Source organism: Topomyia yanbarensis, chromosome 3, assembly GCF_030247195.1.
Source record: "Topomyia yanbarensis strain Yona2022 chromosome 3, ASM3024719v1, whole genome shotgun sequence".
Taxonomy (NCBI): Eukaryota; Metazoa; Arthropoda; class Insecta; order Diptera; family Culicidae; genus Topomyia; species Topomyia yanbarensis.
Genome location: NC_080672.1, coordinates 395848279 through 395860379, shown reverse-complemented (window position 1 = coordinate 395860379; position 12101 = coordinate 395848279). Strand labels below are relative to the sequence as shown.

General features: G+C 37.3%; 1 protein-coding gene across 4 annotated transcripts in view; it reads left to right on the top strand.

The window, feature by feature from the left end:
* Positions 1–11436, top strand: part of LOC131689591 (dnaJ homolog subfamily C member 5 homolog) — a 54778-nt gene extending 43342 nt beyond the window's left edge. The window contains exons 6-8 of one of the 4 annotated variants that reach the window (XM_058974790.1): positions 8607–8808; positions 8995–9049; positions 9219–11254. In XM_058974790.1, the coding sequence (XP_058830773.1) occupies positions 8607–8808; positions 8995–9002 (210 nt within the window). In that variant the 3' untranslated portion in view covers positions 9003–9049; positions 9219–11254. Of the gene's footprint in view, positions 1–8606; positions 8809–8994; positions 9050–9218; positions 11255–11337 lie in introns of those variants that run through there. The other 3 variants (XM_058974788.1, XM_058974791.1, XM_058974789.1) reach the window with 3 other exon arrangements.
* The last annotated feature ends 665 nt before the right edge of the window (positions 11437–12101 follow it).

Sequence of the window (12101 nt, the reverse complement as noted above, 5' to 3'; positions counted from 1 at the left end):
AAATAGAAGTTGAACCGTCTCTGCGCATCTACAAATCGCTTACTAAATCAGAAGATTTTGTACGAATTTCGACATTCTCTTCGTTCGAACATTTTATGGATATGTTTCTACTTATTTCGGTTTAGCATCTTCTACGCCTTTTAAAGGTGTAGCTTGGAACACCTAGTGTTTTCCAGCACCGTCAAGCATTGTCATATTCGGTTAGCGCATAAATACTGTGAACTCTAGAATATACTTTGTTGTAACGAGAGTAAGTACTATAACCTTTCTTGTGACAATGAACATATTTTTAGGATTGTCTTTGATTTGGAATTGATTTCATTATGAACTTTTCAAAATTTAATTTAGTTTCTAGTGACTATATCAAATTGTCAGAATTAAAAGCTTTATGCAAATTTTTTTAAGCCCCTCCCGAAACAAAATCCTGGCTACGGGCCTGCATCGATGATGCGAATGCCAGTTTCAAACAAATCGTGGGACTCAAATTCTACAAGGTTCCTGCTAACGGTATGGATCTTGGTAGATTCAAGCTCTCACAGATAAGTTCGCAAAACAAAAGAGGGACTATTCCTGTGGCAAGAAAACCACTTTTTTGTGTACAATAAAACTCTGAATTCGAAAGTATACAAATAGGAATGCCTCAACAAACGTAAGCGCCGGAGGATCCTAGGTTCGAATCCACCCAGTGGAGCAGAATTTTTTTCACGGATTTTCATTCCCGGTATTCCACTTGGAGACCATTCATAAATTACGTAACGCTAAAATTGTTCAAATTTGACGCCTTCCTCTACCCATGTGTCACAACATGTTACAATTCGTTACGTTAAAAGCGTTACGTAATTTATGAATAGTTCCTTGTAGAATTTTTCGATCTATTTCCGCGTTACTGCTGCCATAGTAAAATAAGTCTTGGTCCCGAGTAAATTCTCATGGAGTCAGACACCATATAGCCCCTTGTAAAGGCCATAAATATGGCTCGTGCTAAGTTTCAAAACCATCAAAACGCCATAAGATGTTCTCTATAACCCATAAATAAGCCAAAATATAGTTGTTATATGGGATCTACCGGACCATGGTGAAGTTGTTTTCGTGGGTTGATCCCATTTATAATACTTTCAAAACACCACGCAGTGGGGATGAAATTGGACCATGACCATGACCATAGGATTTTCGTTTGCTCGGGTAACTTATCGCCAAATCAAAACATTCTTCTTCTAGTTCTAGTTATTTTCCATCGGCCCACTATCTGGACTAGATATCGACCAATCAACTCATGAACCGGCGACCAACGCACAGAAGAGTACTTGGGGTCGAATCCTGGCCAAAATTATTTGTTGTTGCTTTTGCTATTATTATGCCTTAAAATGAACAAAAAAATAGACAATAACAAGTTTTTGGAATAATTTGGCATCTATCCACCTACCAGTGCAGAGGTCGATTTTCTAAACCCTTTCGAATACTAGTAATTTCGAGGTGATCTTTGTGAATACATTTGTTTTTCCAGTTGCACAATCAGCTTATTAGTGGAAAAGGGGGAAGAAAAGGGACACTTGTGCATATTTTCATAGAGATACATTTTGAAAAACATAGTATTTGGCCCTACAGCATTTCAGTGTACCTCAAATTACTAAAAATTTCAATATTTTCAAATAGCTTGGAATTTGTGGATCGGACAAGATCGGAAGAGTTCTTATGTTTTTCGGATAGCTGGAATCTAGTTTTGTAATGCTGTTTCAGCAACTTTCCCGGATCTCGCCGTATAATGTAACTTTTTTATCATTCAAGTTTGGAAAAAAATGTTAAAAAAATGTATTTCTTAAAGTTGATGTAATGCACAGCAACACTAATACTTTCAGTTAGTTTTAGGTTGAAGTTATACAAATGGTTGTGTTCAACTAATTTTGCCACGATTTTTTTCCATTTCAAAACAAATCTGCAAGTAAGTCATCATTGCTGTAGCTAGGTCGGATGCTCTTGTTTGCATTAGGCGTTTACGGGTTATTATTGTGTATTAGTTTCTTTAGCTCTTTGCTTTGTCGCTTAAGGTGCTGGTTGTTTATTGGGAATTCATGAAACTTTTTACCACTTGGAATTGAGATGCTTATGCAAGGATTGTAACTTTTGGCTTTGGCCTTGAACTCGTACTGTTTGTTGTTTGAGGTTCAACTGAGAAGGTCTCAAAAAGCAGGCATCTTTGAAAACTAAAAAAGCAGTTTTTTGCGACAGTTCACTCAAACTTCAATCAACGTATTCGGGGTGTTATTCGAGTAGATTTTTCGTTTTGAAAGCTTTCACTGTAGAACCTTAAATTTATCATTTATGATTTTTCTGAGATTACCAACTCCAGCACTAAAACTGAGCTCACTTTGGCGAATAACTTCAAATGTTCTTAATTTAGCATCAAACTGTATTTCGTGGAACAAGAAATATACCCAAGTACGTGAACTTTGGTGAATATCGATTAAATTGCGGCTTTCGACCGGGTAAACGGTATTATAAGGTCCTAAAGAAAATTTATTGACTGTATTCTCGTATTTGAGCACAATGAAAACTCGAATAAAGTGCCCCTATTGTTCCGCTACCATTTGACTCAATGCGTTGAACAAAGATGGCAAACACTGCTCTAACCAACAGCTTTAAATGGGTAGGATGATAATAGAAACATGGCGCAAATAGGCTCATCACCCTACATAATGTTTGCACTAATCAGTCAGAAAGATCTTCACGAATTTTCTTATAAATTTGTAAGTATGTATAACTTACACAAATAAAGAAAAATTGATTTTCAGAAATGCATTACACGGTTCTACAGTGATTTTAAACTTTTCAAGAGACCTAGTATTGGTTGTAGAGCGCATCAAATGCAACATAAAAAATTGTTTGGAAAATGTATACCCTCAAAACCTTGATTTATAGCAAAAAAACAATTTTTTGGGATTTTCGGTACCAAAAAATTAGCGTCTCTGTCATTTTTCAGTCGATCTGCGATTTCGTGAAGAAACCTAAAAAAATTGGCAATTTCAAATTACAGATTGTTTCATACGGAACAGCATATATCATACTGTTCGAAAGGTCTATTCTGCTTCTTTGCAGAAATGTCAAAAAATCTAAAATCGAGTGAAAAAGGACAGCACAGCTAATTTTTTACTGTAGAAAGTCCCAAAACTTTATTTGGTATATTAAACTGGCCAAACGTGGTTTTGTGTTGCATTTGAGTAGATCTATAACCTATACTAGGACATTTGAAAAGTTCGTTCAATGTTTGATTGTTCTGTAGCAGCGTGTTCAATGTTGCGGAATTTCAAAATTAGTTACCTAATTCTACTTGCTTCGATCCATGCAGCTTGCATTTCATTTCCTTGTTAGTCCCGCCTTTTTGTGGACTGCAACGATTACAAGACATGGTCTCTTTGAATTTTTCATCATTCGTTTACCCTTTCCCGATAGCAACGGCAGCAGAACAGGAGTAGCATGGATACCGGCCAGAAATCACCAATGTCATGGGGTTTTTAATTCATTCCCACTCTTGCTCTTGCTGTGCTCTCCGGTGCACATTAGTTGAAAAGAATAAGGCAGGACTGAGCTGCTGATCAGCAAGCTTCCCTCTCAGCTGCAGTGGCCCTTCAAGAAACCAGTGAGGTCCCATCCAGAGATACCAGATTTGCAGACAAGTCTGCAAATTCGCTGACTTGATTTAAGCTGCAGATTTTTTCGATGATGCAGATATTTGCAGATTTTTTAGTTTGGTTGCAGATATTTGCAGATTTTTTAGTTTGGTTGCAGATATTTACAGATTTTTGAATATAAAGGCTTTTGGTTACACTAGCTTTCCTGACATTTTTTGTTCTTCCCAGACTTTTAAAATTATTATTGCAGACATTTGAAAAAAGTACCTGGCATCTCTGATACTATCCCATCTGTTTGCAAGATGGGAGAAAGGTGGGAACACAAATGTCAAAACACTTTTGAGTGTATTAGTTTAATACTTGCAAAATTAAGCATGGCGGCCGGGGCCCTTGAAGTGAACGAACGAGCATCCTGATTCTTTGGCGCACGATGAAAAGTGAGAAAAATCCGACCTTCACCTCGGATCTGCCTATTAGAACACTTAGGGACACTTTTTACTTCGAAAAAACCGATTAAATTAACTATGACCGAACCGAAAGAAAACTTATGGCAACAGAAAGGCCCACTACGTCATTTGTTTGTGCTTTTCTTCTTCATATCCTCTTGTTTTTTCGGCTTCATCAAAGAAAAATGACAACCGCACTCACACACAGAAAAAAATGTGCACACCTGTAACCGTCTTGATCTGTTTGGTTATTTGTTTTAATGTCACCGGCAAGATTGACTCATGCCGAAAGACATCCAAGTGGTTTTATGACAAACTGGCCAAAATAGTTACCGTTGTCCCTTCTCATCGGTGTTTGTCGTGACTACGACTAATTTGTTACCGCATGGGGCGACGCACAAAACACTTGCGAAATCATACCCGCAAGTCCAAACAGAAAGTCGCGCAGTTGTCGCTCAGGTCAAAATTGCCGTATTTGAACAGACTAGAGATGGGCGGGTACGACCCGAACCCGTACCCGTAGGAATCGGAAAATCGGTTAATTCGGGTTTTGTTATCACGGGGTACGGGTCGTGTCGGATACATTAAAAAATATTTATCTCGGCTACGGGTCGGGTCGGGTTTTTTTCGAAACATTTCGCATTTAACCGTATAAATGTTTTTGAATGCTCGGATGACTTTTTTCCGCCAATATCAAAAAGATCATTAAAACAAGCATAGGAATATTCCCATTTTGATATACATTCGTCCTATAGGTCAGCGTGTATCGAATGAACGGGACTATCCATAGCTTTTGAACTGCAAGTTCATCATCTAAATTTTGTGTAATATTAAACAGGGAAACATTTTTGTGAAGTTTCTAGAGCATTTTTTGAAGTATTAACACAGACTAACAGACATAACACTATGAAGAAATTCCCTCAAAAAACATCGATTCGACAATTTTCCCAGAACACTAGCTCCACCTTTTATTCACAGTCCCAAACATTCACTGGTGGTCACCCCTCAGGTTTGGGAACAATTTTTCACTAGTGGTCTATCCCCCATATACTTGTTCATATGTCAGTGGCGCCATAATTTCAAATGTGGCCACAGTCCCAACTACAAATGTATTTAAAATTACCGTTAAAGCGGGCGAAGCTTTGTTTTTGAGTGTTATGTCTGTTAGTCTGTGGTATTAATGTTGTAAATTTTTTTCAGCCTCCTGGCAACCCTAAACCAACATATAGTGTTTGACAGCAACCTACATACAGTGGTGGCCCTTTAATTAGCACAAGGACCCGTCTCTTCTAAAATAACCTACAAACGCTCTAATCCCGGTATATATTTAATAAACTTCATACAATTTATGAAATGTAGCGAAAATATCATGGAAGGTAGTAGTTGTTTTATAGTTTTTGATTTATTTTTTGTATTTTTGGTTAATATTTGTTACGGAATGCATTTTTTACTTGGCCGTATAATTAGCACATGTTACATTTAAAAAAGAAAATTAATCAAAAAGTTATCAAAATGAATCAGATACCATCAATACTTAGTAGGGAAACCTTTCTGTGCAAGAACTGCTTCTAATCGCTGGGGTAGACTTTCCACAAGTCGTTGACACCTTTGGATAGGAATACTGTACCATCCTTCTTGGGCAGCATCCCAGTTCCGTCAAATTTTTAGGTTTTTTTGCTTTAATATACTTTTCAACGTCGTTCCACAAATTCTCAATCGGGTTGAGATCAGGACTTTGTGCTGGTCAAGGTAAAACATCAATCTTTTGATCCAAAAGCCATTGCTTCACAAGTCTGGAAGTATGCTTTGGATCGTTGTCGTGCATGAATGTCCATCGCAATGGTAAATTTTCCTCTGCAAAAGGTTCCATATGCTTCACAAGAATGCTTTTGTAGAGATGTTGATCCATCCTACCATCAATCTTTGCAATTGGTCCTACTCCATGCCAAGAAAATGCAGCCCATACCATTATACTGCCACCACCATGCTTCCCAGTTTTAACTGTATATTTAGGGTTGAGCTGTTGCATAGGTGGGCACCACACGTGACACTTTCCGTCGGATCCAAATCTATTAAACTTTGACTCATCACTCCATAATACGTTCCTCCAAAATGTTACCGGCTTGTTTTTGAACGTTTTAGAGAAGTGAAGTCGAGCTTTCAAATTTTTTTAGAGACCAATGGTTTGTGCTGAGCTACACATCCTCGCAACCCGCTCTCATTCAGCCTTTTTCTAATTGTCCGACTGCTAACCTCGATGTCATAATCTTTAGCGATCATTTTCCGAATTTCCGCAGAAGTGACAAATGGATTATCCTTCGCGAGGCGCGAGATTATACGATCTTCCGCCATAGTCGTTTTTCTTGGACAAGGCTTTCTATTTATTTTTGCAACAGTTCGATGTTGCTGACCATGTTGAATCGCGTTGCACACTAGTTTCCTAGAGCGACCGAGAAGATCTGCAATCTCAGTAGGAGATTTCCCTTTATTTTTTAATCGCATGATGATTTCCCTGAGTTCAGGGGTACATGACGCATTTCGGCCCATATTGACTGCCTGTTCTCGAAAAGTGCCAATTTTTAATTGCGAAAACAAAATACAACCTATTCTTAAACGTTTCGAAGAAATTAAGAACATTTACCTCGATTTGGGACTGTGTTTTAGAAGAAACTTTTTGAGTGTGATAATTAGGCGACCACACTATTTAGAGCAAAACTAACAATGGCGTCGATTCTGCAGCTGTCAATCGCTTTCTGAGGGGAAAAACCAATACATATGGACGGCAAAAACGCGTGCATCACGAATGCTATAATAAAGTTGAGTTTTGAGAGGAGGCGTGCGAATGATTAAGGGGATAATACTTTTAAGATGCGGTGTGCTAATTAAAGGGCCACCACTGTATGTGGGGCGTTATAACTATAAATCCCCAAGCAAACAAATTGTTTTCGGCGCTGAGCACAATATTCAAGCATTCCAAAGGACGTTTTGCATTTTGGGGGATAATTAGATACGTATGGTATCCAAAAAATCGATACTTTGTAGTAACCAAATACGGCATTTAATGAATTGATTAAAATTATTGCTTAAATTTTCTTGGCAGTGATGCGACCACTAAACATCAAAAATTGTAGATTTGATGGCTTTATTGACAAAAAAGTTTGGCGTTACTACAAAATTTATTAATTAGTTCAATTAAATGGGAATGTTCTCGAGATTATTCCAATTAATCAAAAATAGGCAGATAAATTGTTCCTTTTTCAATTGCAAGATCACTTGATTAAATAAATTACAAACTAATCGTGACGGACAGAAGTTGAACGTGTTTAGAATAAAATTGATGTTTGTTTAGATGATATTTGTAAGAATCGATCTTATCGAAAATTTACTAAAAGAAGTCTCATATAAGCTCAATTACACCCCCTGATTAGTTTCAGAAAAAGATTCCCTCGCATCTCACTAACTACATTGTGGTTAGTGGCAGTTTCCTGGTCAGGTGTTGTCGCCGAGAGGAAATTGGAACTGTGGTATTTGTGGTTTCGTTCACGTGTAAACATTTATATCGTAAGATAAATTAATAATAGGAGAGCCTGGGCCCTGTTCGCGGAAGGTGTAAGTTGGCGGAGTTACTTTTTCTTCGTTTGTATTTGTCTCTCATTTTTTACCTCAAATTATGTAAAATATGTTTTCATATGTTGAATTTCACTTTATTTTGTCGAATTCATGGGTGACAGTTTGCGAACGTAATAAGCGTATTTCCTTAATTTTGTGGAGTTTGTGTCATTTACAGTGATTTTAAATCTATTGCGTCAATGATTATATTTTCCAATCGTGCACAATCTAATCAAAGAGATAAAAAATGAAAATACCGCCAACTAGCCCCGAACTCCCCTAATTCTTCGAATCAAATAAGTGTTAAATTTATTTATTGAAAATCGGGTACGGGTATTTTGCGTTGGGTGCAATATATTTTGTTGCGTGTAAGACGTCAAAACCCTACAAAAAATTAGCCGTACATTCAAAAGGTCGAACAAAGTGAATCAGCGTAGTACGTTTGTTAAACAAACTTTTCTGCGAAGGAGTGCAAAGTTCATGCAAAAATGAAAATTAAAAGCATTTTTTCTAATTTGATGCAAATTTGTTATACATTACTAGAGTGATCTGCCCCTAGTTGTATCTCCTTTCTACAAAGAACAAAGAATCAAATTCAGCTCTCAAAAATAATGTTTCAGAATAGCGGTTCCACGAATATGTATGATAGTCAGAAAGTCTTGCCATTTTCTGAGAAATCGAGGGGGTCCGAGTTACCCCCACTGTCTTCATAGGCCCGGGTTCCCCTACTTATTATTTGTAGAAAGGATTACCTTATTAAAATTATTGATATGTAGGTACTTATAGTTAAATTTTAATATGTACGACCAATTTCAGTATCGACGGTTTTACCGATTGTCCAAGTGTCCGTCTTTCGAATTAACAATAGACTACCTAAAGCAAACAAGCCACCCAACTAACCGAACTCCATCTACACTGATTTCAGGAGGATTTGGCTGATCTGGAGGACAACGGCGGTGGTACAGGAGGAGCCCCGGTGACATCACAACCAATGGCTGGTCAGGCGCAGGGTGCCGGAATGCCGGTGTACGCGATGCCACCACCATCAGCGAATCCGACCAATCCATTCACGGGGGCCAATGAGAGCACAGGCCTAAACACCGGCAATCAACCGGTGTACACGCCAGGTAATTAAATGTCTACATGGCGCTTGAGATTTATCAACATCCTATGTGTGCGTGTAAGATATCCGGTGGATGATTGGAATTTCTTAGAAAATAAAATTTCAATCTTCCTATTTGTTACTGTTTAATAAAATGCTCCTTTTAAAATTACTACGCAACAATATTCCATACCTGGACGCGTTTGAATAGGCCGCTAAATTCAACCCGGATTTTAATCAGCTTTAGATGCGAAACCAAACCAATGGTAATTGTACTGCTTTCCTCCTAGAGTGTAGTTGTTTTCTATTCAGTTTGATTTTGTGAATTGAATGGTTTTTAAATTGCGTATTATATGTTTCATTGTTTCATTTGCTCGTTCCTATGTTTTTTTTTAAACGAAACCAATAAATTGAGCGCGGTAACTCTTCTTGCAGGTATGCTGTAAGTGTTGACGCCATTATTAAAAAGTATCCTTATCCTTTGAAATCTACCACAAAAAAATCAACAAACCACAATAAGTATAACTGCATCAATCAACAAACGACACATACAACCCGTTACTCGGATTGCGATGCTGACCGCGACAAACTGAAGCAAAACATAACTTTAACTATGTTTAAGCTTAGAGTAATTTTGCAGTCAGATTTGAGAATTTCTTAAAATATAATAACAAGAAAAAAAAACCAACAAGTAACGCAGATACCTATTCAGTGAGATAAGCAGACAGAAATCAAACTGATAAAAACTAATCAAACAGTGATTCCCAGCAGAGTTGTAGGATTCTAATGGCGATTTCGCTTGAACCTGAAACTGAGTCAGGTTCTAACCCCAACCGCTGTCAGTTCATACATTTTGACAGCAGTTGGGGTTAGGAACTGACTCAGTTTCGCCTCAAACGAAAACCACATAACAGAACAGACAAACAAACAAAAAAACAAACGAGACAAACCAATTATAACAAATCAAGCATGATTTTTGAAAACAGCGAAACTCGCACTTGACCCAAACAGAGAAAATGGCGATGACATTTTGGAAATTTTGTTTTAAATGTTATTTAAAAACCATACCGATTTTTACACCAATTATTCATCCAAAATGCTCACTAAAGACGCCTTTCCATTGAATGGAACGAACATTCGCGATCAAGACATTTAAAAGAGCGGATTGAAGAAAAATTAAAGTTACGATGTTATTAGTATCACGCTCACAGTTTCGTCGTTTTACTTTCGTTGGTTTGGTATCTTTGTTGCACTTACGTTATTTCAGTTTCGTCAATTGTAGTGACTAATCTTATCATTTTTTAATCAATTCTATGACTGAACTGTTCCGCCGAGGCAGTATGCCAATGAGGACAACCAACATTTGTAGTTTGTCACTTTTGAGCAGTGTGTTGAAGACAAATAAAGGTTACGTTATTCTGAGCATCACTCTTGCACTTTCGACATTTTTCAATCAGTCGATTTTAGTGTCATTTTTGCTCGCATTGTCACAAGTATTTAGATTTGATCTACTGTAGGATAGATTTAGATAATCAAAAATAAAAATGTGCTGAAAGTGCATTAGTGGTGCTTAGAATAACATTACTTGCATTCTTTTTCTCTAAAATATTGGCTAGAATTAAGGAACTGCGTGCTCTTGTTCCCCTTATAGAAACATTACCTATATTGAGCATTTTAGTAGAAAGATTGTAGTATATTTTAATGATTTAGTTACAAAAACCGATTAAATTAAAATAACGTAAGTGTCACAGCAGTACCAAACCTAACGTAACTAACATGACGAAACTGTATTTATGCACTGTTGACGTATCAGTTGTTTGTTCGTCATTATTTCGATTGCGCATTTTTCAGCTGCATTACCGAATAATGAAACGAATGTTTGTCAGCATGTACATTAAGATGCGAAGAATGCGGGGGAGTGATAATCTCAGTTTGTTTACATTTGTTAGTTACGGTGTTTTCAAAAATCATGCTTGAAATTATTACACTCAATAACTCTCACATAATTATGCATTAAGTCAAAACAACACACACACACTTCGAAGTCAACGCGAGAGTAGCGGTCGCAACAGAGGTATCAAGTATAGCCCCTCATTATATCTACTATGTACGTGTTACTATTTCGATTTGAGCAGAAAGAAAAAAAAAAACAATATTTAAATTCGAGAAACGAAAGTAAATCTGTTATTTTTGTGTAGTATTTTCTTCCTCATCGTGCAAGAAAACATAAAAGAAACCTCTATTGGTACCAGGAAAGGTGTGGTAGGCGGGCGCAGCAGACGACAATTGCATTACACAAACAAGAACATAGAAACAATAAAAAATAACAAAAGATAGCTACGCCAGAAGAGAAGTTGTTCGTGATATGCAACCTGTAATCATGTTCGGATGCTATATTAGTGCGAGGAGAGATGGAACTATACCTATATGATAATAAATTTTTCATTGCGCCAGTTATACTCAACCTGAAATTTCCTGTATGTTTGTGGTTTTACTGTTCAGATATCCGAATGCTTAGCCACTTGGTGCTTACCTTTTCGTTGTTCTTTTTCAGGTGCGTGGAATCGATGAAATTCGGTGGTTGTAATATCATAGAGCAGGAGGGAGAAACGGATCTAATGCATGGAAATCTAAAATATTTTACGAAGGAAAGGTAAGGTGAATGTTATATACTTGGAATAAAATTGATCGAAAAAGGAACTTCTGAAGCCAATGAATTAGACCTAGAAAATGCGCGTCCGCAGCTCACAGAAAGACGCGAAACTACTAGTGGTTTGTTGCAACAGCGAGCGGAAGCGCCAGCTCTGGTAAGTTAAACGATTACTTTATCAATTATTAGGTTATAAAATTACTTTATACCATCGACTACGTGGAGACCTTCGTTCCTATTGCAAGGCTTGCTGCTACTCGCATCTAGGTCCGCACGGTTCTCTCGACTGGCCAGGATACCACTTGTACCGAAAAAATGTAAAGTTGGCATTCCCCCATGGAGGTCGTTTTTGCTGGTAGAAAGCTCGGAACGATCGTAAAAATGTATTAAGTTTGATGATGGGTTGTAACCAGGCATTGTAATTCTCTCACTCACGCGAGAAGATGCTTATCCGATATCGAGCTTTCCCCAGATAAGATAAGTCGCAAAATTGTAACAACTTGTAACCCTATCAAGCCGCCTATGGAAAAGAGTTTTTATGTTTATCGAAACTAAACTGATTATTTTGTAAAGGCGGTGGTTAACTATTTTCGTCCCCGTCCCTTATCATCTATTTTTATTTAATTTATTTAATTAATCAATTTTACTATGGACACTACAGAAAGGAA